The 26,364-nt window shown below is 35.9% G+C and overlaps 1 protein-coding gene across 4 annotated transcripts in view; it reads right to left on the bottom strand.

The window, feature by feature from the left end:
- The window catches only part of HDAC9 (histone deacetylase 9), a 903,132-nt gene that overhangs the window by 483,096 nt on the left and 393,672 nt on the right, over positions 1 to 26,364 (bottom strand). For all 4 annotated transcript variants that reach the window (XM_049642883.1, XM_049642881.1, XM_049642880.1 and 1 more), the window contains exon 3: positions 23,258 to 23,320. In XM_049642883.1, coding sequence (XP_049498840.1) covers positions 23,258 to 23,320 — 63 coding nt within the window. The remainder of the gene's footprint in view (positions 1 to 23,257; positions 23,321 to 26,364) is intronic.

Here is a 26,364-nt window from a genome sequence, read left to right as displayed (position 1 = left end):
GTGAAGCCCATCAATTGACATCAACGCCCATAAGTGCCTGGCACTCTATATAACCTTCCCAAATGTGTTTGTCTTTAGACATTAGAAAGTGATTTTTTCAATGTGTGAGATTGCCAGTTTTGAGCCAAGAAATTAGGAATTAGACTATAATTCATGTTTATTTAAAGAAAAATAAAAATTTATAGAGAATGCTGGCTGAGTTTTTTTTTTTTTTCAGAGAAAGAAGTCTAATATCAGATATTGGTCCTTTAATCTTTCTATATAAATTTTTTACTATTATGCCAGAAGATGTTTGATTTTTCAGCTAAGTCATATGAGATGTTCAATTTACCATTATCCTAGAATTTAAATTTGACATACCTAAGAACATTCTTTAGGGCTATTTTCTTTTCTTTTCTTTTAGCTATGTTACCTTTGAAATAGCTTTAGGGCTATTTTCTAAAAGGGGTAGAAGAAGGTTCAGTTGGGTTTTTCCTGTTAGTGTTTTCAAGTAAATACGATATTGAGTAGGATTATAAGGTAATATTTTCTTTTGTGAAAGATACTGTAATAACTTCAGCAATCCAGAACATAAGAAAGACTCAAGCATTTGGCCTTTTATTGGCCAAACTTTATTTTCTACAGATATGAACTTAAATGAATATATATTAACAGAAGAAACCCTTCCTAAGGATCTTTTGACGCTTACTTTAAAAACCAAAGTAACAAGCTCAATCATTTGCTTTTTTATTTCCTAACTATAGTAGACATAACGAATTAGGATGCCAGAATGTAGTCCACTAGAAAGAGGTCTACAAGTGGATGAAAAATTTAAAGGAAAATGCCATTTTTGTCTGAAGGAAACAGCTGTTCAAACCGTGGTCATTGAAGGAATTCCCTATTCGAAGTATGACATAGTTAATATTCATAAAAAATATTATACCCTTAATAAAAGTATCATAACAAAGAAAGAGAAGATCTTCCTTACTTTTTTCAAATCAAATACTGGCTTTTAAATATATTCTTTATATATCTTTATGCCTAGATAACCCAATGTAATGGGCCTAGAAACATACAAAGTATAAAGGTACACATGCAGTTTAAATATCAGCTATTGTAAGTGATTTTCAATTCATTCATTCAGTCATCCCACATTTTTTAAAAATGTTTATTTGTTTTGAGAGAGGGGAGAGAGAGAATCCCAAGCAGGCTCTGTACTATCAGCACAGAGCCCAGCATGGGACTCAATCTCAGGAACCATGAAATCATGACCTGAGCCCAAATCAAGAGTTGGACGCTTAACCAACTGAGCCACCCAGGCACCCCTAGTCACCCCCAAACATTTATGAGCAATTATTACAGCAATTATTATCAACGTCTTAGGTTTGTTTATGTTAATTTCCATGTTTTAATTAATTTAGAAATTTTATTTTTATCTTACAGATATTTTCTTAGATATTAATGAATATTTCTGGGATAGAACCAATTTTGTTCTCCAAAATCATAATGCATTTTTATCTCATCCACAAGATAAAAGACTAATTATCACCAATCTATTAACTGGCTATCACTCTCAGTCTAGAATATTGTAGCTCATAGGTTCCAATGTATATAGAATTCTACCTCACGCACTGTTAATACTTAAGCCTTAGATTCCACATAATAATGTCTAACACCATGGAGTTAGAAATCTTTGCAAACTGGCTTTCACCAACTACCCAAGAAGCTAAAAAAATTTTCATTCTCAGAGTACTGAATATTTGTGAATGACTGATGTGTTTTTGGCAAAGAAGTGAATACTTCAGTAAGGCACACTATATTCAGCAATGAGATACACTTAACATATGAAAGAAAAATTTCCATGCATTACATTTCAAAAGATTGGAATGAGAAAGAAGGAAAAAATACTGTTGTTATCTTGATTGCAACATGTAGCTTTGGCATCATTTAAATATCACCCAGAGTAGGTGTAAAACCCAATAAAATAAGATTCTAGAACCAATAACCAATACAGTCTCTCTCACTTTCTAAATTCTAAAAATATTAACTATAAAACTGAGATTTAGAAAAACTTATGAATAAAAAAATTCCTAAGAACTCAGTAGTGCTTACTCCAACTTACTGTTTTGACAAAGATAAATATTTTGATTTAAATATATTGTTGGAAAAAAAGATAGGTGGAAATGATTTCTTATCAATTTAACCACTAACTTGCAGAAATTACATATATTAAGTAGTAATATTTAGTAAGGTATGTGAATAAACTTTCTGCTTCTTTATAATAATTTGTTACAGGGCTATTTAAATGAATTTCTGCTATATTTATTAGTCCAAAATAACACCTACTTTTTAAAAGTGAAATGCAGTTCCAAAGATCTAGAAAACTCAAATGTAGTCAACTGGGCAAAGAGATAGGAAGAAAAAAAATAACACTGATGATAAAGCTTTATATTTCTGATTAACGGTAAAATAATAATCTTCATGACTAAAATGGAAACAAATAATATCTGGTTTTAAGCTACAAGAGGTTAGTATGTAGTAGTATTTTTCCTTCTGTTTTCTACTACTAGTAGAAAAATACCATAATTCTTGCTACGAGGAAACAAAAACAATTCAATTATAATTAATACATGCATTACGTATGTACACACACAATTACGTATGTACACACACATATAGTGCATGCACACAAAAGAAAGAGGAGGGGATTGTGCTTATTGCTTCAAAGTATCAAACTAACGAGGTAAGTCAAAACAATTACTGAATAGTTTTTTGTAAACAGGTCTGACCGATGATTTTGTGAATGGGTAAGACATTCAAAACCAGTCAGGCACTAGCACAAACTTCAGAAGAAAGTTATAACAAACTAGAGCAGAATGAGCTCCTAAGCCCAAAATGTATAGTACTACAAACTAATAGTACTGGACTAACACATTTCTGTGGCAATTTTCTTATTCAATCAAAGTTACTTACAACAAAGATAGTGCTGTGACCTGATCTGCTTCAGGTAAGGAAAAAGGTGATTCACTGATATTTTTAAAGCTGGTAGGGACCTTAATAGTTAATCTAGGCAACCCCTCTCATGGTTAATAGATGCCAAGACAACTAAATTATCTACTTTCACACAATGGCAGACCCTGAGCTAAAACCCCCATAAGATACAGCTCCATGAGACTGGAGGCTATTGTTTCTTAATCAATTTCATTATGCCTGAACTCTTTTACATGCTATTACTAGGTTCATAAAAATATGAATGAACATATAAACAGATATACTGAGTTTTCCTGCTATCACATCTACAATGCCATGCAATATTTATTTATTTAGTTACTCATTCATTCATTCATTCATTCATCATGCAATATTTAAATGGTTGTTGCATGCAGTGGGATTAGAATTACATTCAGCATATTTCTGGTACCCATGGAAAAATTAAAAGGTAAAGAACATTCTCTTCCTTTAGCACTGGCACAGTGCTTTCTAGAGACAAACTACCAGAAAAGGCAATTTGGACACAATATTCAAACGGTCCCTGCCTAACCATTAATTTTTTTACCTCTGTTTTGTTGAAAATTCTGTGTGGCCACATTAGCCTTTATTCTGAAAACAGCCCAAATATATCTTGGACTTAGGGGTATTTGCACTGGTGTTCCTCTTACCTGGAATGCCTTTTCTTTACATGGCTAGGCTTTTCTAGTCATTCAGCCCTCAGCTTAAAAGTTATTTCCTCATTGGTGGTTTTAGGCACCAACTGGTATTTCGTGAGGCTTTAGGGTAGAGTATCTACCTTTCTTCCTTGACTTAATTATCACCCTCTATTTCACTCAACAGTACCCTTCAATCTGAATCTTTTATTTAAATCAATCTTGGGGTACCTTGTTGGCTCAGTCGGTTAAGTGACCGACTTCGGCTCGGGCCATGATCTCAAGGTTTGTGAGTTATGGCCTTGCATTGGGCTCTCTCTGTGCTGACAGCTCAGAACCTAGAGCCTGCTTCGGATTCCGTGTCTCCCCCTTCCTCTCCCCCTCCCCTGCTCGTGCTCTGTTTCTCTCTGTCTCTCAAAAATAAATAAAAATTAAAATTTTTTTAAATCAGTCTCAAACTGTCTTTTGAAAATTGGTGAGCTATATAAATATTGAGTACTTTGGTCACCTAATTTAGTTAAACTTAACTAAAATTCTTCCCATATTTCTGAAAAACTCCTCTTCATCCCTCCACAAAATGCAAGACTCTGCATTTACTATACATCAGCCTTGGAAAAGTTTAACTAGTAACCTGTACAATTGACTAACAATGGTATTATAAAAATAGATATTTGAGTACATCATTTGATTATGAGTTTACAAACTGAATATATTAATTCTTCCCAAAACATTTAATTAATAATAGTATGTCCCTTGACCATTTTATGTGATGCAAATTCTGGCATATAAAAAGGTATTAAAAATAACGCTGTATTCTGGTCCTTTGATCTATTTGTCTGTGTCCCTTGCCCAACCAACCATTGTTAATATATTGGTTGAGCTGGTGTGGAAGTGAGATTTACTATTTACTATATAATACCATTTAGTACATTTGATTTTTGTATCATGCATGAGTTATCTATCTCTTAAAGAAAGTTGGCTGTTTTATTTTTATTTTTTTCCTTTTTATTTTTTCACGTTTATTTATTTTTGAGAGAGAGAGAGACAGAGACAGAGTGTAAACAAGGGAGGGGCAGAGAGAGAGAGAGACACACACACACACACACACATACATAGAATCCAAAGCAGGCTGTCAGCACAGAGCCAACGTGGGGCTCAAACCCACAAACCACAAGATCATGACCTGAGCTGAAGTTGGCTGCTTAACTGACTGAGCCATCCAGGCACCTCAGCTGTTTTAATAACAGAGAAATTTATAGAGTGATTTGAGAATAAATGATTTTTTAAAGATGCAGTCTTCCTATTTATGAACGCAGCAACTCTCAAATTTATTTAAGTTTTCTTATTTGTTCTTCAATAATTTTATCAATTTCTCCATAAAGGCTTCAACTGCTATTGTAAATAGTATCATCTTTTATTACCTTTTGTGTAATCTTCTTTTAAAATTTTTTTAACGTTTATTTATTATTGAGAAACAGAGACAGAGCAAGAGCATGGGAGGGGCAGAAAGAAGGGGAGACAGAATCTGAAGCAGGCTCCAGGCTCTGTGTGGAGAGCTCAGAGCCTGACACAGGGCTAGAACTCAAAAAGATCATGCAAGATCATGACGGGAGCCAAAGTCAGATGCTTAACCGATTGAGCCACCCAGGCACTCCATTTTGTGTAATCTTTTTAACTCTTTATGTTTTATGCTGACCTTGTAATAAGCAATCTAACTGAATTCGTATTTTTAATTAAAATTTTTTTTAAATTTAAACTCCAGTTAGTTCACATACAATGTAATATTAGTTTCAGGTGTACAATTTAGTAATTCAACACTTCCAAGCAACACCCAGGGCTCATCACAACAAGTGCACTCCTTAACCTTTATCACCTATTTCTCCAAAGAAGACACATAGATGGCCAACAGACACATGAAAAGATGTGCAACATCATTCATCATCAGGAAAATACAAATCAAAACTGTAATGAAATATCACCTCACATCAGTCAGAATGGCTAAAATCAACAACACAAGAAACAACAGGTGTTGGTGAGGCTGTAGAGAAAGGGAAATCCTTCTGTACCATTGGTGGGAATGCCAACTGGTACAGCCACTCTGAAAAACAGTATGGAGGTTCCTCAAAAAGTTAAAAATAGAACTACCCTACAATACAGCAATTACAGTACTAGGTATTTACCTGAAGTATACAAAAATAATAATTCAAAGCGATACATGCACCCCAATATTTAGAGCAGTATTATCTACAATAGCCAAGCTATGGAAACAGCCCAAATGTCTACCAACTGATGAATGGATATATATAATATATATAATGTGTGTGTGTGTGTGTGCGTGTGTATGTGTGTGTGTGTACACACACACACACACACACGCACACACACAAAAAGAATGAAATCTTGCCATTTGCAATGACATGGATGGAGCTAAGGAGTATTATGCTAAGTGAAATAAATCAGGGAAAAATAAATACCATATGATTTCACTCATATGAGGAAGTTGAGAAACAAAACAAATGAGTGAAGGAGAAAAAAGAGAGGAAGGCAAACCAAGAAACAGACTATAGAGAACAAACTGATGGTTACCAGAGTGGAAGTGAGGGGGTGCGTGGATTAAATAACTGAACTCTTTATTAGTTGGATTAATTCCTTTTCCTTTCAGGTTTTTACACATCTTATTGAATGCTCATGTCTTGATTAGGATCTCCAAAGATAAACTTCCTGACACTAAAGAAAATGTGTTTTACTTTTACCAGCAAAAATAAAATTTCAGATAAGGCTTTGTTTGATAATGCTTACTATCATAAACTATTCGTAGTTTATGAGGAGTTTCTATCCTGGAAGGGCACTGGATTTTACTCAATGTTTTTCTCTAATGAGATGATCATATTATTTTTTCATTTAATCTGTTAACAGGGTGACATTCACCGATAGACTTTTTTCCTTTAACCATTCTTTCATTCATGGAATTATCTCTCTATAAAAGAAAACCCAAATAGCTAATACCATATGAAAACATTAAACTCCACTAGTAATCAGAAAAATTACCATAAAAAAGTAATACTGTGCCATTTTTCATCTTTCAGCTTGGCAAAAATATCTAAAGTCTAACAATATCCAATGATGGCAAGTATGTGTGAAAAATGGTTCACACATACATGATTGGGGAAGCATAAAGAAAATTTCTACTACATATTGGTTCAGTGCGTGAGGAAGGTGACTGGGCAGTAGATAATCAAATAGAAATATGTTCTCTCCCATGTCCACAAAGCTTTCTAGTCATCTAAAAACTAATGAAGTTTTCTAGAATGAATTTACAAAATGTTTTCTAGATTTATATTCATATTCAGGTTTAATACTATCTGCTGCAGGAAAAAAAAAAAAAAAAAGACCACTGATCTTTCCAGGCCAATGATATGGCAGAATTTCCATTTACTTATTGGGATAATAGACACTGAGAGTTGATTCTTGATTAAAATCTGAAAGAAGTGATTTCATATTAGGAGCATTTTTTTTAAGTATATTTATTTTTTGAGACAGAGAGAGAGAGAGAAAGAGCACACACACAAGTGGGTGAGGGGCAGAGAGAGAGGAAGAGAGAATCCCAAGCAGGATTTGCACTGCCAGCACAGAGACAGATGTGGGGCTTGAACCCATGAACTGTGAGATTACAACCCGAGCCAAAACCAAGAGTCCAAGGTTTAACCAACTAAGCCATGTAGGCGCCCCAAAGCATTGTTTTTATTATGTTTAATTATTTCTTGCCAGAGATTATTTATATTATTTTCCTTCTTACTGTATACAATTTAGGTTAGGTTAATATCCAAATTTTTTTTCTAACATTTTTATGTTTACCTTTCAGGAAAGAAAACAGATGATTCCAAGTAACTTAATTTGTATAGCTCCAAAAATTATAACCTTTGGACATTTACTCGAACAAATTCTTAATAATATTTAGTATAAGAATGAGAAACTTCTAAATCCAAAGCTGACCAAACTTGATTTGTACCACCTCAATACAATTTTTATAGCAGTTAGAAACTTACCATGGACTCACAATGATGAGAAAACACAATTGGCAAAGTCATGGACTTAACACTGGCACATGCTCATTCCTGTGCCCTATTAAGTTGACTTCAACAGCTATGTTGCAAAATTTGGTTTCATTATCCAACTCTTTTCTTGGCCCACATTTATAGTAACTAACTCAATTAATTTTTTTAGCCTTAACGGCCTTAATGTATCCTTTCTTGTGCTGAGTTTTAAAGCTCAGCAAAGACTACCCTGAAAAAAATTATATCTTTTCCTACTTATATTACACTTACTCTCTTCATCATTCCTCTCCCACTTAGACATAAATATATTTATTTCATTCTTCTTCTTGAAAAACTGGGTACAGAGCTTGATTCACTCCTTCCATCTGTCTTTCCTTAATATCTCACTCTGTGAATTCCCTATTCTGACATTTTACTTTAGATAATTTTTTTAAATTACTGATACCCTTGGCATTCAACATTTGATTAAGTTGTTTATCAAAAAATCTTTTCCATTGCTCTCTTCTCAAAGAATATAGCCAATTAAGTAATACCTGAATAAATGTAGATGAGCTCCAAACAGCAATCTGAGGGGCAAAACTATTTCAGATTGGTGCTATTAACCAAAAATTCTATCCATTTTTGTCTTTATCTAAGAAAGCTGTCTCTACATAAAAGTTTCACACAGGAGAAAAATAGGATATAATGTGAAGTAATGTTTGAATAATATAAAAGTATACCTATAATCATTTTCACAACCAAATTTATTCTCCTGGGACCAAAGAGAATGCATTTATGTTCAGACAGTCTTAAATTGTCTATTTCACACTTAATATTTTGAATGCAGACACATATCTCATGGCATTATTGATTAAAAATCAAGTCTAAAAATAATACTACAAAATTCCATTCTCAAGAATAACTGAAAGATTTAGGGATCATATACATATTGTCAAAACACTGGATATTATTCTTGACTAATATTCTGAAATGAATGGTTTTAATTTTCAGTTAAGGTTTTAACAGATCAAGAAGTTTACATTTTTCAATTTACAAAAAACTGAGGATTTATTTTATACATAAAAGAGGAAATCATTTTTTTAAAAATCAAAAAATTTTTGAAAACAGACTGATACCACTGTACTCTTTAATCACTCATTCATTCATCTAAAAATAATCTCAGGGATCAATTATATGCTAGGCACTGTAGGGAATAAAAATAGAAGTAAAACATGATCCTTTTCCTCTTGGAGCTTATAATATAACTAATGGGGGGGGGATGGGGACACACATACATAAATAACCACAGTGTAAGACATAAAGTGGAAATTTCTAAGTTAGTAATAAAGAACTATGGGAGAGGGGGGATTTGAGGAGAAGATAATATATATAACCGGGAAAGTGCTGCAGGGGATGGGGAGGGGGGGTTAGGGGACATTTGAACTATGCTTTGTAAGGGTTAGGATTCTTCCAGCAAAGAACAGAGCAGCAGAAGGGTATTTCAGAAAAAGGAAACAGCTGATTGTTAGTACACACACATACACACACACACATACACACACACACACACACACAGATAGCAATAACAGATAAACCAGAAATCTAGCCTAAAAATGCACCTGTCAAGTACTCAATAATTGAATTGAATTGATTAAATGAAACAATCCTTGAGGAAAAAATGTAGTTATTAAACATTTTCCTCAAGCTACACTGTGAATCCAAAAAAGCATGTTGTCCAGGAGTTCGGCTCAGTCCCAGTATTCTTGAAGCTAAAGAAAATGGTAGATGATCTCCTTCCCCTGGTTCCCTCACCTTCCCACCAATAAAGGCTTCCCCATCCCTTACAGAAGGCACAACTCAGTGGAGTTTAAAATAGCTCCAGAACACTTCCTGCTCTATTCTAACTGTGCTTTCATTCCATTTGACTTAGACCAATTGGAATGTTGAGGGAAAACCCCATGAGGCATCAGGCATGTGAGATCATGTGTCAGGCCCTCAAAAATGTTTGTCCATCCTACTATGTGTATCTATCATTGCTCCCTACCCATGAGAAAGCAGAACATGTGGGGAAAATAGTTTTTAGCACATTGTTGTTTCTCCCTTTTTAAAAATACATTTAAATACTTCCTTACTCAACTTTTATAAAAATTAATCACAAATTTATCCACTTCCTTAAAGGATGAAGACAATGTATTCTAAACATTTTGTTTAGAAGTTACAGTTCTATAGCCATACAAGAAAGTTGCTATTCATCCCATGATTTCCATGAATTAAATACCTGGCATGTTGTTAAGGACTCAATAAACACCTGTGTAATGAATACTGTATTATATAACCTCTTTATTTATTTTTTAAAGTTTATGTATTTTTTAATTGTAGACAGAGAAAGTGTGAGCAAGGGAGACAGGCAAAGGGAGAGAGAGAATCATAAGCATGTTCTATGCTCAGTGCAGAGCCGATTCAGGGCTCAATCCCAGGGCCCTGGGATCATGACCTGAGCCGAATTCAAGAGCCAGATGCTCAAGTGACTGAGCCACCCAGGTGCCCCCAATAACCCCTTTTAAAAGTGTGCAATATTAGGGTACTTGGGTAGCTCAGTTGGTTGAGTGACTGACTCTTGATTTTGGCTCAGGTCATGATCCAAGGGTTGTGGGATCAAGCCCCACATTGGGCTCTGAGCTGAGCAAGAAAGCCTGCTTAAGATGTTCTCTCTCCCTCTGCCTCTCCTCTGCTTGTGCTCTCTCTAAAAAAAAAAAAAAAAAAAAAAAAGAAAGAAAAAAAGAAGAAAAAAAAAAGATTCTCTTTCCCTACGCCCTCTCCCCACTGACAGCTCTTCTCTCTAAAAAAAAAATTTTTAAGTGTGCAATATTGCAAATTTGAGAAAAAATTTTCAGACTTCTAACTTCAGTGGATGAGGATATACTGTCCCCATTCTTTTCGGCTCCCAGGTAAGAGGAATTCATCACTTCACTAAAGTACTAGCATGGCTCATACTGCTTGGGTAAGAAGTTTCTGCATATATGAGGTTAAAGCTGGAATGAGGGTCAAAGAAGAACCTTTGGGAAAGAACCAAGGTAAGTGGTTCAAAAAGGTCCTTAATTCCAGCCCAAAGCATTAATGCTAGGGAGATATCACCTCATTACAAAATTTCTCTTTGGAAATTAGAAAAAGTCTCTAAAACCAGGGAACAGACTTCCCCTGACTTTCTTACCTATCCACTAATAAAATTTTCCCCATTCTCCTGCTCTATTCTGTGATTTTATTCTGTTTGTTCTAGATCAAATGGAATGCTGAGGGAAAACCAACTTTTATTGGGGAAATATTCTTTGTATCTTAGCGTCCTCAAAAGGTTTTATGTGATTCGTCTAATACTGGCTTTGCCACCATTAGTCATTTTCTATCCCAATTTTCTTTTAGTTTTCCTTAATACTTATTACTATCTAAAGTAGCCTTATCTATCCATCATTCAATTGAACAATCAGTCAAATACATGTCTCCTTATCTTGTTTCATAGATGTATCCTCTGTGCGTAGAATAATACCTGGTATGTGGCTGGCTCTCAAATATTTTTGAGTAAAAAAAAATCAGATGTATGACTATTTCAATTCAGCTTCTAAAACTTCAAGCAATTACATCATCTCCCCAAATCTTCAACCTGCTAATTAAGAGTGGTCGAATGCAGTGGGTTACTACAATTGCTTCTACTTCCAATCCTCTGAATTTGTTTACATCTTGACTTCTTTGAGAATACACCTGAATTGCTACGTGTTCCTGTTTTTGTCTGTCATTCTGCAAGTTCCCAGTGGGCTGTGGATTTCTTATATTGCACACAAACACAAAAATATTTATCTTTTTTTAAAAATTTTTTTTTTAACGTTTATTTATCTTTGAGACATAGAGAGACAGAGCATGAACAGGGGAGGGGCAGAGGGAGAGGGAGACACAGAATCCGAAACAGGCTCCAGGCTCTGAGCTGTCAGCCCAGAGCCCGACGCGGGGCTCGAACTCACGGACCGCGAAATCATGACCTGAGCCGAAGTCGGCCGCCCAACCGACCAAGCCACCCAGGCACCCAAAATATTTATCTTTTGAGAAGATAATATGTTTTCAGTAAATAAATAATTTTATGAATATTCCTATAGAACTGAATCATCCATTCTAAAGCATTTTAATTGATGTGTAACAGGAAATGTATTACCACAGCACTTTAACATTTCAACATCTAACAATGAGTGAATAATCAGGAAATATAGAATGCAAATTTAAGAGAGTAAAATCGCAATTCTAATTTTAAACTAATATATCAATTACCAAGATCTGAATTAAACTTACAGTGTAAGTAAGCTAAGAGATCAGTTCTCTAATGTGAAATTGTACATTTTATTTTACATAAAATTTGTTGGGTTCAATAAGAGTTCATTATACCAGAACAACTAGCAAAGTCTTATACCTCCTTTTTATATACTGAAATTTTTATCTCATCTACTTAAATCAGCAACTTAATTAATGAATCATAATTTTTATAATATCTTTTATAGCTATATTTTACATATTATTGCAATAAAGCCAGAAACATAGATAATAATATTTACATGTATTGTAATTTATTATTAAGTCATTTATAATATACATTCACCTATTTTTCCACACCTATGGCCAATCTATATATTCATTGTACTTATAACATTTGACTGTTTTTCACAAACCATCCCTTAGACCCAATTTTCATGAAATGTTAAAAAGTCCTATATATCTTTTGTAGGAATTTTATAAAATTTAGATTTCTTAGCTTTAAAAAAGTTCTACTTATCTTCTTAATAATAGAGTCATTCTTGCAAAGTAAAAAAAAAAATAGAGTGTATGTACATGTGTGTGTATAAAATGCCATTTTCCCTGGAAGGGTCAACAATGAGGAGCCCTGTTTATGAGCCATATTAACACCAAAGAGAGAGCTTAGCAATGTCTGTTTCTAAAAATAAATCCTGTGTGTCTCTTGTTGTCATCATCAACCAGAGTCTTCTGTGCTCTGTGACAGAAAGCATCAAGACTGCCTCTTTGCCTTTCCACAAGCATTATACATCAATATCCAAAGTTCTTCCTTTTCTGTCAAGGTGGCAGAGATAAAAAGAATTCTGCAATCACCCTAAGCAGACATTTAAACATTATTGCCCCTTAAGCAGACAGTTATCATGTTGTTTTGGCAGCAGGAAGGAATCTGTGGTTTCACTTGAATGTTATTCTTCTTTATTTAAACTACTAGAAATAACCCAAAAATGACAGAATGCTCTTTCTATAAATAATCATTCCAGTGTAGAGTTATATTAGGAGGTAACTCAGATGGCATGATAACGCCTAACAAGCTAATCTTAGACCTGCAATGCCATAAGATAGAAATACCGAGGCTAAGAATAACTGACCCAAAGGAGTCAGCCTGCTAAAGAGAGCCACAGACATGTGGGCATCTGCAGATTTTAATGCATTTAATGATCTTCTGAAAGCTTCTTTCGCCTGGAAGGCAATAAATTATGTCGGTCATTAATATGACAATCAATAATGCCTCCACAACGTATTCCATAAAGATGGCTCAAGATTCTCATAGCCAATAAGATTATAAAAATTAGTTGATAAAAACCAAGGAGCTGACTCCTGAATAATTGCATTAGTATCTAACTGGTGAATTCAATGTACAAATTTAACTCAAGATAAAGTAAAATGTAATACCATGTTGGTACATACAAACATCACCACCCAGTTTTCACCTAAAAAGTCCACATTGGGCCCAAATTGGATGAATACAGATTCAAAATAGGCAGAGTAAAATTTTATTAGCTAGATTATTCTTTTGGCTTAAGAATTTGACATAGCATGTTGAGATAACGATTTGAGTGGAGATACAAACTTTATTGAACCTCCCCCCTGCCCAACTCATTTCTAGGTAAGGAATGAAGCAGATATAATTAAAACATTTTGGTCAAAAAATACTGAAGCCCATGGAGCTAACATTTGAAGGAAAAAAAAAAAAGATCTCCAGCTAAATTACATTAGTTATAATGCGCTATTTTGCAGTGGTGCAAACCTTACAGGTATGACTTATAAGATGTACTGTGAGCACTGGCAAACAACATGCCAAATGCACTGGGGATACTGGTTCTGTCCACAGTGTGTACTCATTACTCTGCATATCATCAGTCTCATGGAACTCTAGAGGTTGGCTTGAGTTGTCTCAGCCCTGGACAGTGTTCACTTCCTCCAATATCATTATCAAGCCCTGGGAATGTGAAGTAAGGCTCCTCCAACCAAGCCTTTCACCATAGTTGCCTATTTGTGCCTTAAACCTCCCAGGACTAAGAAGTATGCCTAGACATTTATCTATATAGCTGATTCAATATTTTTAGCCCCAGATATGAAACACATTATCCTATGCAAAATAGTTTTCTCTTTGAGAAAAAGTGGCAAAGAGATGGTAAACAAGAACAGAGACATGGTAAACAAACCAAGTTCAAACCTGACCCTGCTGGTTCCTACCCATGATCACCATAAGTAAGTTCCTCTGAACCTGTTTCCATATCTGCAAAATACGCATCCTGCTCTAAGTAGTGCATACCTCTCCAAACTGCAAGGAAGATTAGAAGATGAAACAATGCCTGGTACAGAAAAAGCATCTGAAACAGTAGCTTATTACATTAATAAGAAGAATGAAATGTTAAAAAATGATGAAAAAATATGGCTCCAAACACTGACCTCCTAAGTTGAGAGTAAACAATTAGATCAGAGTGGAATGTGGCAGAAAAATCATGAAAATGATAACTGTGATATTTTTAAATCTAAAATGAGTGGTGTCTGATGTAAAACACACATTCAAAATACACAACTGAATTTCATTTGTAAGCAGATTTAAAAAGCACCCTCCAAGAAAGAGAGAGGCAAACCAAGAAACAGGCTTTACTATAAAGAACTGAAGGTTACTGGAGGGGAGGTGGGTGGGGGATGGGTTAAATAGGTGATGGGGATTAAGTGCACTTGTTGTGAGAGGGTCCTATGTAAGTATTGAATCACCAAATTGCACACTTGCAATGAATACTGCACTGTGTATTAATAAACTAGAATTTAAATAAAAAATTTTTAGAAAGCACCATCAAGAGTAAAATTTGAATCATGCTCTATTCACCAACGGCTTTTCTAATTCACCCTACATGAGGTTCCCTGAGAACTTTCTGGGTAAACACATTTTCACTAAAGTGAGAACTTCCAGGCCACAATGTGCAATTTAATGGAAATTTAGTGAAATTTTCTTGGGTTTTTTGTTTGTTTGTTTTTAATTTCAACTTTTAAAATTTAAAAATATTTTAACCTACTTTGGATATGTGTCATGTCTTTGACACCCACCAAAAGTCACCTCAAATAATTGAAAAAAGCATCCACAGGGCTAAAATTGTGTCAATACTGAACATAAATTATAAATAAAATGTTTCAATACAAGCAGTAGGCCATGAGGGGAAGAAGTAAAAAAAAATGAAGTTCTGGGGTTTTTCCAACCTTATCAACATGCAAAGAGCTTAATCATAAGTAAATGACTAGTTACAGTCTGTGGTTTGGTAAATTTCCTTCTTCCTTAAATGTAGTTTTCATTGGATTTAATTATTGGGTATTTAAAAAACACCATATATAAAAGGCCCATCCCTTATTTGACTAAGGAAAATTTAACATTAAAATAATGAACGGAACTGATACTCTTCTAAAACACAAGAATTACTCAGTTTTGTTTTCACGAACCAGAGCATCACAGAGTAACCCTAAACATAATGTTCTCTGATAATATGTAAAACGTGGGGCAGTTAGTATTGCAAAAACTCTTGTTTAAATTCAAGTTGTTTTCTGCAAGTGACTTAGTGGGGGAAGAATAGAACTAGTAGACCCAAGGTATTTTCTCATCCCTTCATCTCCAGATTGTCAGCTCCCAAAATTAGAAAAGGGAGAATTGCCCATAGTAAGGACACCATGCATCCAAGCCAACCACTGGCACTTTATCTTCCTTTCAAGAATGGGACAGACCATAGCACTGCCACTCTGATTTGAAGCACATGCCAAAATATCTTTGAATTTCATCTACTGAAAGCTTATTTTTAAAGTCATTTTCATGGGCTTTTATTCCAATTAAATTGTTTTCAAAGTATTCCAATTCAGAAAAAAATTGTTAAAATGCAGTTACTATTCCAGATTGTTAAAATTGTTCATTACTCTGAAAATGTAATAATTATAACAACATACTGGCAAAGAAATTGCATTTTGAATGTTTTAAAAATAATCCTCCTTCAGTGTAAAGAAAAGTTTATACATTAAATAAATTTCTCTTAATATTTTCTGTATCCCTCAAAGCCAGCATTAAAGGAATACTTTACTCAAATTTATAATAAATGTTTGTAATGCACTAGTTTACAATGTTGATTTTCCTCTTCTCTAAAAAGCGATTTACAACCCTACAGAGATCCAGTGTTCTTCCATAACTATTCTTTTTAGGGTTCCTTCTAACAACAGTACTAAGAAAGGTTTCCTATTCAATACTAGTAAAAAAATGTATCAGTGTCAAAATGGATGTAAAAATCTTCATGAAAATGAAGTAACACCCATGATTCAATTGAAAAAAATTACATGGTCTGCTTCCTTCATTTAATTGTTTATATTTTGAGAAATACAACCTGAAGAAAAGTACCAAGAAGAAAATTCCAACCACCAACATACACACTGTAGCAAATACTGCTGGTGCCTAGCTAACATGCATTCCTTACCCTCCCTTCCTTCTTCCTAATACAAACTAAACGTTCAGCTGCAGCACCCACTCTCCTAGGCTCAGTATGACTCTAAGGAGCTACCATGGTGGTCCCATCCTGCTTTGTTCCTGGGTAGATGCTGCTTTTCTGGCCAATAAATTATGAAAGACAATTTGCTGGAGAAATGTTGGGTAAAACTTCCCTAAAGAAAACATCCAAGGAAGCAAAGTATCTCTTCTATGTCTCCAGACTTTGTCGTGCATAAATAGACACAATGCCTGGATCTGCCACATTCAACTCCTGCTTTGTTGAGGAAACAGACCTGTGAAGAAGATACAACTCTAAGGCCAACAGAGGGAAGCGGTATGAATGACCTGATTATTTTTGACATTATTGACCACCTAGTGCTGTCAACTACCCTGCTATTTTAACTAAGTGATAAATTTCCTTGTTGTCACTTTGAGTAGGATTTTCTGTTACTCGGAGCAGAACACAATCAATTTACCTACTACTTGGATTAAACACCGTTAATATTCTGATGCAGATTTGTGTGTGGTCTGTAAGAAACACTTGTTAGAAGATATGCGCATATCATAAAAATTCATACAAAGTGAAAAAGTATGATGATAAAAACAGAAGTCCCCCCATCCCCTGGCCCCAGCAACCAGCCCACCACCACACACACAAAACTGTCCATGATTTCTTTCAACCTATGTATGAATCCTTCTGGGAGATGGATGGATGGACCAAATACACTTTCATAAAAGTGAGATCATATCACTGATGTTATTTTTATTTAAAAAACATTAAATGATTTTATCAGGATTAAAAACTGCAACTGAAGGGACTATCAACATACTAAATGCTTCCTTCCTATATGAGGTTCTATTTCCAAGAAGATCTTTGTAAGGTTAAATTATTTTAAAAAATCAGTGTTTGGAGTCCTTTTCTTTCACCCCTGTGTTTCCATTTTAAGCAGCAGGGAGTCTGCCCCTGCCCAGAAAGAAGCTATCAGCAGTTTCACATTTTACTCTATCTCACCTCTCTCTAATGCCTCATATTGGTTATGTTTATGAACATTGCCCTACTTTATAAAATTTGCTTTCTATCCTGTAACCACAATCTCATATTTGTTTAAATAGATTCATGGTTTGCCCCATTTATCTGCCTATGCTTTTCCTACTTCTGTATTTCATTTTTTATTCATCTCTTCATTGTGTGGGTTTCATTGGAAGCAGCCTTGTTCATGTTTGGGAATTTCTGACTTGCCTACCCATTTTCTCTATATTTTAATAACTCTTGCCTGAATGGACCATTGGGTTACACTTCTTTTTGAACTTCAAAGATTTTTCTTCGTTATTTTTTGTCACTGAATGTTGGATATGCTTGATACTTCTTGAGTCCCATACATTCCCTTCCTCCCCACCTTCCCCCCACCATATACCTTTGCTTTACCTGCATGAACTCCTGAAGAATTTTTATTATTTGAAAATCAATAGCCCAGTTAGAATATGACTCTGTGATGAGCATTTGCAGCAAACTGTCCTTAAAAAATGAGAGTTCTTTCTGTCTACAGATTTATTTTTTTTCTTTTCCAGTGCAATAATCTTTCTTCTTTTTCACAAAATTATCTTCTGTTTCAATGTTTTAGAATATCAACTTCAGGGATATAAATAATCTTTTTGTTTTATTTCCTTTGTGTTTCTTATTAATTGACTTCTTTCCAATTGCTTGAATCCATTTTCCTTTTTCATTCCCTACGGTTGTCTTAAACCTTTCCCCTTTGTTGGTAAAGAGTTTCACTGGTGTCTGTTCTGCTTCCTGCTATTTCTAATGAATATTTTTGTTCTGTAATTATCATGCTTTTTCATTTTCATTTGTTTCCCAAGATCTAAAATATCCTTTTGTGCTATTGTTTTATCATCTCATCTTTGAGTTCCTCTTTTATGGAATTTATGTTCTTATTAAGATGCCTCATTTGTGGGGAAAAATTATTAGATAATTCCATGGATTCAGTAAAAAGATGTTTTCTCCTGGTGGAATATCTAAGGTTAGATGGGGAAGGGTATTTGATGAAAAAGAATTATGGATCATTTTCCTAACTTAGAGTGTTGCCTTGAAGCCTTCATTTCTCCAGAGACAGTGTTCGTTCACCTTCCTCCATTTCACTAGTTTCTTTTCCAGAGTCATTTCTACTATTTCTCATGCACAAGAAATAACAACAACAACAACAGCTAAGGATATCCACTCAGTTTGCTTCTCTTCAAATCTGGCAATGTTAGTGAGAATTTTGAGAAAGTTGTCATTTTGTCAGTAAAATTCTAAGGGGGCCTCGGATGCAGGGCCTGTTAGGTTTCTCTGTCTTGATCAAAATCCCCATTTCCCTTTTTTCCTTGTCTATTAGCTTCCAAGATAGCTTAGGTCATATCACTTTCTGTACTCACTTAATGCTGAACACTGTGTCTGTGTGTGCATGCATGTGTGCATGCGTACGTGTGTGTGTGTGTGTGTGTGTGTGTGTGTGTGTGTGTGTGTGTAGGGCGAGTGTTGGCCAGGTTATACAATTTTAGAGTCACTTCATTATCTATCAGTGGCAAAAAATTATGTCATACATCATTTTCAAATTTCTCATCTTTAAAATCAAAATCCTCAGTTTTAAATCTCAATTTGGGGGGCACCTGGGTGGCTCAGTTGGTTGAGCATGTGACTCTTGATTTTGGCTCAGGGTCATGGGATCCAACACTGTGTCGGGTTCCATGCTGAGCATGGAGCCTGCTTAAGATTCTCAATCTCTCTCTCTCTCTCTCTCCCCTCTCCTTCCCCCCTCTGCCCCTCCCCCACTCATATACATGCAACTCTCTAAATAAAAATAATAGATAAGTAAATAAACAAATATTCAGAATTGGGATTTATTTCAGTGTTCTGAGGGGTTTTATTGAATATTCTTACTTAACAGACATAACAATTATTCCACTGGTGTAATCCACAGAGATATAAAATATTCATTCTTGTCCCTATTCTCAATGGGCCTATTTATAACTAGCTTTCTGATCACTACCTATCAAATATTCAAATTGATAACAGCCTTGTAAGTGAAGATAACTTGAGTTAGAGAATGGCAAAACAGTAATTATGGGAAATACCAGAAGTGATTCTTGACATGACAGGAGCATTTCACAGACTTACATTTTCATAATTAGATTCTGCTTTCCAAGTAGACATAAATGGCTACTGAATCTAAAATGTTCCTTTCCCCTCGACAATGCACACCAAAGGGGAAAAAAAAAAAGATTCTGAAAGGGTGAAGATATGTTTTCCATAAAAGAAATTCAGGATTTAGATTTAAATGCTTTTCTTTTATACCCTAAAATAAGAATACATAGTAAAAATATGAGTTTTCCTTACTTTAAATGTATTTTACATTAATGCTGTATAAACTCTAGGAAATTCTTTTATAGTAATTGTTCCAATATTGTCTGGACAGCTCTGCTGTCCAACATGTTAAGCAAGATGCCTGGCAACAGGAGAACACCCCAAATTCTGCCAGCTACTGCTGAGTGACCTGAGTCAATATTTGTACATGCTTCACTTTCTGCCACAGTTATCACTTATATTGGCCCACACAAGCCACAAAAGTAGAGACTGACCTAGCACAATGTGTCACTCATAATGAATTCCAAGATTCAATATTACAGAGCATTTTAACTGAAAACACATTAGCAGATTATACTGTAGAACCTAGTTCTCCCTAAAATGTCTTGCCTAGCTAGATCAATATTAGAAAAAAAATGGAACCATATAAAACACTTGCAATTCAACGGTATGTAAAGAACTCTGAAGAAAACTCACCTTTATCAATGCATAGTATGGAGCTTAACTTTTAAAACAGCAAATGGGAACTTCAAAGCAATAGGTAACAATAAAACAAAGCTTTTTAAAACAATCTCAAGAAATACTTTGTTGTGGTTTCACTGTTCAATTATACATTCTGCAAATTCTTTGCCTTTGATTACTATGTAATGAGACACTTTACAGAACACATGTACATGTACACATGTGTGTGCACACACACACACACACACACACACAAACTACTCTGATTTACAGTCACAATTTACACAAGGAGATGACTAGTTCTTACCAGAACAGGAAAACCAAAAAAAGTAACTGACGTGTAAGATAACTAAAGAAAACTTACTCTCAAAACAAAATATCATTGTTCTATGTGACATACAATTGAACTCAGCTGGCTTGTTCAGCAAGCTAGAGCATGGTATGGAAGAGCCAGAAGCCCAGGTTCTTTCACTAAAAATAGTTATAATAATAGGGAGTCTGCATTTCAATAACATGTTGTTACATTTGAACCTCATAAAGAATGCCCAGAGGTAAGCATGAGGACATCATTATTGTTCAGGTTACAGATGAGTAACCAGTTATCCAAATGGCTAAGAGCCGGAACACAGAGCTCTTGACTCCTCGAACAGTGTTGTCTCCACCACTTTGCACTACTACCAAATAATCTCTTTCAGATCCAACGACTCCATCCATTCCTATGCCTATCAATCATAGACCCATGCCACTGGTCCGAAAGGGAGTGAAATGAAATTTGCAGATAAATTAAGACAAACACACCTCTAACTTGTCAATTAACTTAAAGGAAAACCCTACTGAAATGGGTCACCAGGATCACCACTGTCTCCTCTTACCCCTTCATCAATGTTACTTAAAGTTTGCTGCAACCTTAGGATTGCTGGGAAGATAGTAAAAATTCCAATATCCAGGCTAGTTCCCATACCAGTTAAATCAGAAACTCTGGGGGTGTAACCAAGGCATCCGTGTTTTGTAAAATATTCTTGATGACTCCAAGTTTGAGAGCCAGGGCCTCAGAGGAAGTGCACAATAAAGACTGGGGGAACTAAAGTTAAGGCCATATTATATTAAACAACATCAAATGTTATACAACATGGCAGAATGGATGCAAATGATTTTATGTTTCAAATTTGAAAAGTTAACAGAACTTGGAGTTTCCTTATTTATATCAGACAGGTTTGAGAGTTGATGTCAATCTACATCACCTTTCACTTAAGAGCTGGTTCTTACAGGATGTTTCCTGTAGAACTGACAACTGCACGGACAGTCTCAAGCACTTCCCTGCTGGAAAATATTATTGCTTTCATGTCAGGAAAATGACAGTCTCAACTGAAAATCGGAGTAAAGTTACATATGATTATCAGACACCGAAAACAGTGAGGCTTGCAAACACCTGTAGCCTGTGGCAAGAGATTCAATGTCAGCGGCCAGTCACTGCTTCAAAGGCACAGCTTTGTTTCTACCGTGTGAAAGAAACAAGAAACTCCTAACAGAGGTGAGGACTAAACAGATGAAGTGTAGTACTGAAAAGATACCCAAAATAGTGATTGTTTAAAAGTTGATCCATATTTAAAAAATAAAACACTAAATTAAGTGACCAGTTCCATTGGAGACACACCAGCTGACCCCTCCCCAAGCTCTTGTCAACTTTAAAGCCACAAAGATAATAAACCATATTAAAATCCTAGTACGTTTGCTTCAGATAAGCAGACACTACTAGTTAAAATAATTCTTGCCACTTAAGTGTCAACACCTCAAATTACACAAGATCGATCTCTTATTCTGAGCCCACCAAAAAACTGGATCAAGAGAAGTATCTTAAAATCATCGCAACTAACGGAGGTTTAAAGATAACTTGCTTCAAACATAGGTGCGTAAATGGGAAGGTGTTCAGCACTGAAACAGACATCATGCCAACCTGTGGAATATTTCTTTCACATCTAGTTCTAGCAAGTAAACGCTGTTCTACGTTGCATTCTTTTCATGGAAATCTATGTGGTGATCTATAATTATGATCAAGCCCACATAGGAACTTAGAAGATGTGAGGGAGAACTTCAAGCCAATTTAGACTGAAACATTCGGAGGACGGAAACAAACCCCCCCCACCCAAGCTTTAGGAACTGGCTGTAGGATTAAATATGAAGAGCAGCAATTATAAGTAAGTGTTATCATGTGGAGAGTCTGCTCTTTTAACAAACAGAAATTGATAAAGCTGACAAGTTTCCTCTCCTCAGCACACCTTCTTGACGGCACAAGCACATACAGAGAGAAACCAGAAATTAGACTCTGTTACTGTTATTCTTTAAAGGGTTGCACCTGCATGTAACACCTTTATGTGTGCGCTATGCCATCCATCTGCCTGACAATACTAGACTCTCCAAATGTTTTTAAAGAAAATTAAAATAAGCATCTGCTGATAATAATTTTATTCCATCCTGAATACTTTCGTTTTGGGCTGCTGAGAAAAAGCCACATTAAAACTACCTTTGTAACTCCTAGCAAACACATTTCAGAAGGTAGGTCTATAAATAGATGTGCTTCTGTATGCACACTGTAAATATAAAATCATCCGGCTAGAGGAGGCTGCAATTTAAACTGAAGCCCCAGGATGAACTTACCTGATTTTTAAAGTCCCATTAGAATAGCTTGCAATCAGTACAGATCTCCGTTTTCTACTTGCAGAGTAAGGCAAAGCACCCCCAACTACATTTTACTTATCTCAGTCCCATCCTTCATCAGAAGCTTTGAGATTTCATTCAGAAGCTGTTGTCCCTAAATGCTGAATATGCACAGAAACGGTAATGGAAGGGATCTAAGTTAAACCCTAGAGACGCACCAAGAAAATAGCAACATCAACACCAAAAAGCAGCAAATCCTTGAGAGGTGCTTTTTCTTAGCTGCATTTCCCAAGTCTGCCTCCTTTCACACATAAAATGTCTCAGTTATGGAAGAGGATCTTACCTGAGCTGATCATACTGTGCATTCTCTGCTGAGCCAAGAGCTGCTCTCGTCCAGCCACCCCATCTGAGGAAAAACACGAGTCACTCTCGTAAATTGTCTGCAGCATATTCCAATCACTCTTACTTCAGCTACATGAAAGATTCATCGCTGCTCAGTGCACGGGCCCCAGGAGCTACCCTCCCTGGTCCTCCCTCCTCCCCGAGGAGAGGCAGCAGCCGACCAACTTCCACAATGATTCCCTTTCTGTTAAGGTGGACATACACTTTTCAAAATATCTGGACACTTTTCCTGTGTTACCAACCTGTGTACAAAGCAGAAAGGACCAAGTCGATGCTATGGCTGTCTGGAGTTTAGGTTATCCCGGAAACTAAAAGCAGGTGGGGAATAGGAATGTGCTTCGGGGTTATTGCTTTGTCAGAATAAGTAGAAAAATATTAACTGTACCCACGAGAAAAAGAAACTGATTAAACCTGGCTTATAGTTCTTCAGGCTGCTAGAGTTGCGTTGCAAGAACCCTCAGTCCTGCAAGTGGCTTCAGCCGGTGCCCTTCTATCTGTTTGTGTGCGTCTCTTCCCCCTCTCTGGTCTCTCTCAGCTCAAGTTGGCTAAAGCTAGTGATAATCCATTTGCATATGAATCAACAACGGCAGGGCCCACAGGCACAGAAATAGAACAATGGTCGGCCTGAGCCAAAAATAGGTCAAGCATGGCCGAGTGATTGGAGCCAGCATTAATGCATTTAAAAATACCCCAGCAAACCCAGCTGTCCAGCCTCTATCTTTCAAACCATAATTCTCGATTGCAGGGCCTTAAAAGCAATTAACTCTTTCCTCCCTCCCAGCTTGCTTTACACACTGTATTTCCATACTGGCGATTTGTTTCCAAAGAAAGAAAGGCAAAAAAAAAAAAAAATTAAGAATCATAATTCTAAGAGGGCAAATGCACATACATTTAATTTCATTTTATTTTTATAGTATGTGTTTTTGGAAGAGAGAGGAGAGAAGTGCAGAGCTCTGTATTGGTTCTAAAATAATACTGGAAGCTTTTGCTCATAATGTGGTTTCTGCCTCACCCACGCACAGCAATCCTGGTGTTCTATTTTTGTTGCCTGTTTCTCTGGCTACACTGCAGTTGGCTGTAGCACTAGAAGCTTTTCTGCCTTCTAGTTTCAAGACTGACAGGAGATTTAGTAGAGGTAGTTTCAGAAAACAAGCACACCCCAGAATAAAATGTTTATGAAGAACTAGGTTGATTTTTCACTTGCCATTTATGCAAGGCAATTGTCCATTTCATAAATCCTAATGTGAGCTTGGTACCACCTATCAATTTTACTGCATCCAGTTTCTATTATATCTAAATTAAAAAGAAAACATAGCTTAGGTCTGAAAATGTTGCCTCTATTTCAGCCCCTCAGGCTAAATTCAATGTGGAAAAGAAAAAGGAAAAGAAAAGTGTTGATGCTATCTAATGGATGGATGCGTAACGACCAAATATATATGCACCTGTAGTTCAACCAATAAATATGGTCAGTCTTCAACTAGGAATATTCTGCATTCATTGTTACCTGAAACACAGACCTCACTTTTTGGAAGAAATGGCATTTAGAGTAGTTGATAGGCTCCCAGACCAACACACATTTTGAAATTCACCTGTAGAGTAAATGAATTATAACATATACTACTAAACATTCTATAGTCTCTGAGGTACACTTAAAACATCATTTCTGTATGAGAAATAAATTCTGCATCACAAACTGGGTTGTACCATCTAGCCATTCATAAGGGCACACCCAAAAGTGATAATCCACTAGTCCTGGGAACTCTTCTTCCTTTTCTAAACTAGGTCAGTAAGGAAAATGTAATTCTTAAAGCATTAGTAGCAACAGAGAAGGAAAGGGAAAAAGCAGAGTGTTTTAAGGTTCCTAGAACAACTGGTGGAGGAAGGATCTTGGTCAACCACAGAGTGTGGGGCAGGGAAAAGAGAACAAGGAGACATAGGGTTTTGGTGGAAGGGAGGAAGCATGTTAAGTCATTAGGCAGATAACACACTGCTGAAAACAGTGGTACAGAATTTTCCTTCTTTCATAGATTAACTCCTACTTCTTGCAAAATTATGTTTGGACACATAAGTTACAAGATTTTTAAAAAATTTATTCCAAAGCACATCGGACTTAAACTAAAACGAGAAAATCTTATTTTCCTGTCACTGGAAAAAAAAATATCTAATTCCATTTGATATTACAACTAAACTTTCACTCAGTCAAGAAATCAATATATAAAATTCAACAGATGGAAATATTGTGGAGCTGACAAATTACCTCAGGGATGATGTAACCAAGCATAGCATTTTAGACCTGGGAGGAAGTTTAGAATTTGCCTACAGTGGTGTTCAAACTCTCTGTGCCTCAGGATGCCATGGGACCCTGGAATTGACTTACAGTGCTTTCTCCAGAAAAGATTCTTCCCCCGAACCAGGGCAACCTCACTTTTATTTGTTTATACTGGAATATGTAAGAGTTCTTTTGAACAACAGCTTTGTACATTAAGAAAACAGCTGAGGGGCGTCTGCGTAGCTCAGTCTGTTCCTTAAGCTTCTGACTCAATTTCAGCTCAGATCATGATTTCACAGTTTGTGGGATGGAGCCCCATGTTGGGATCTGCACCTACAGTGTGGAGCCCGCTTGGGACACACACACAGTCTCTCTCTCTCTCCCTCCCTCCCTCTCCCTCCCTCCTTCTCCCTCCTGCTCTCTGCCACTCCTCCTACCCACACTCATGTGCATGTAAATGCACACGAGCAAGTGTGCTACTCTGTCTCAAAATAATCTTTTTTAAAAAAGAAGAAAATAGTTGAAATCCGGAAGTGTTGAGTACAAACAAGCTCCCTATTTTACAAAGTAAGAATTAAGGTGTGCTGAATGTTACTAAGGCTATAAAAGTACTTGTTAATGATATTATGACTAAAGAGACATGCTTTGTATCTAGCAGGTGGTCTCCCATCATATTCCCCAGACTGGCATTCTGTCCCTTTTCAAGTGATGCAAATAATTACCTGAGGTCTTCAAAATAAATTTTAGAATGATCTAGTGATGAAAAATGGAACCACCAA

Source organism: Panthera uncia, chromosome A2 (genome assembly GCF_023721935.1).
Source record: "Panthera uncia isolate 11264 chromosome A2, Puncia_PCG_1.0, whole genome shotgun sequence".
Taxonomy (NCBI): Eukaryota; Metazoa; Chordata; class Mammalia; order Carnivora; family Felidae; genus Panthera; species Panthera uncia.
The sequence above is the reverse complement of the archived record's forward strand: the minus strand, read 5'-3'. Positions and strand labels throughout refer to the sequence as shown.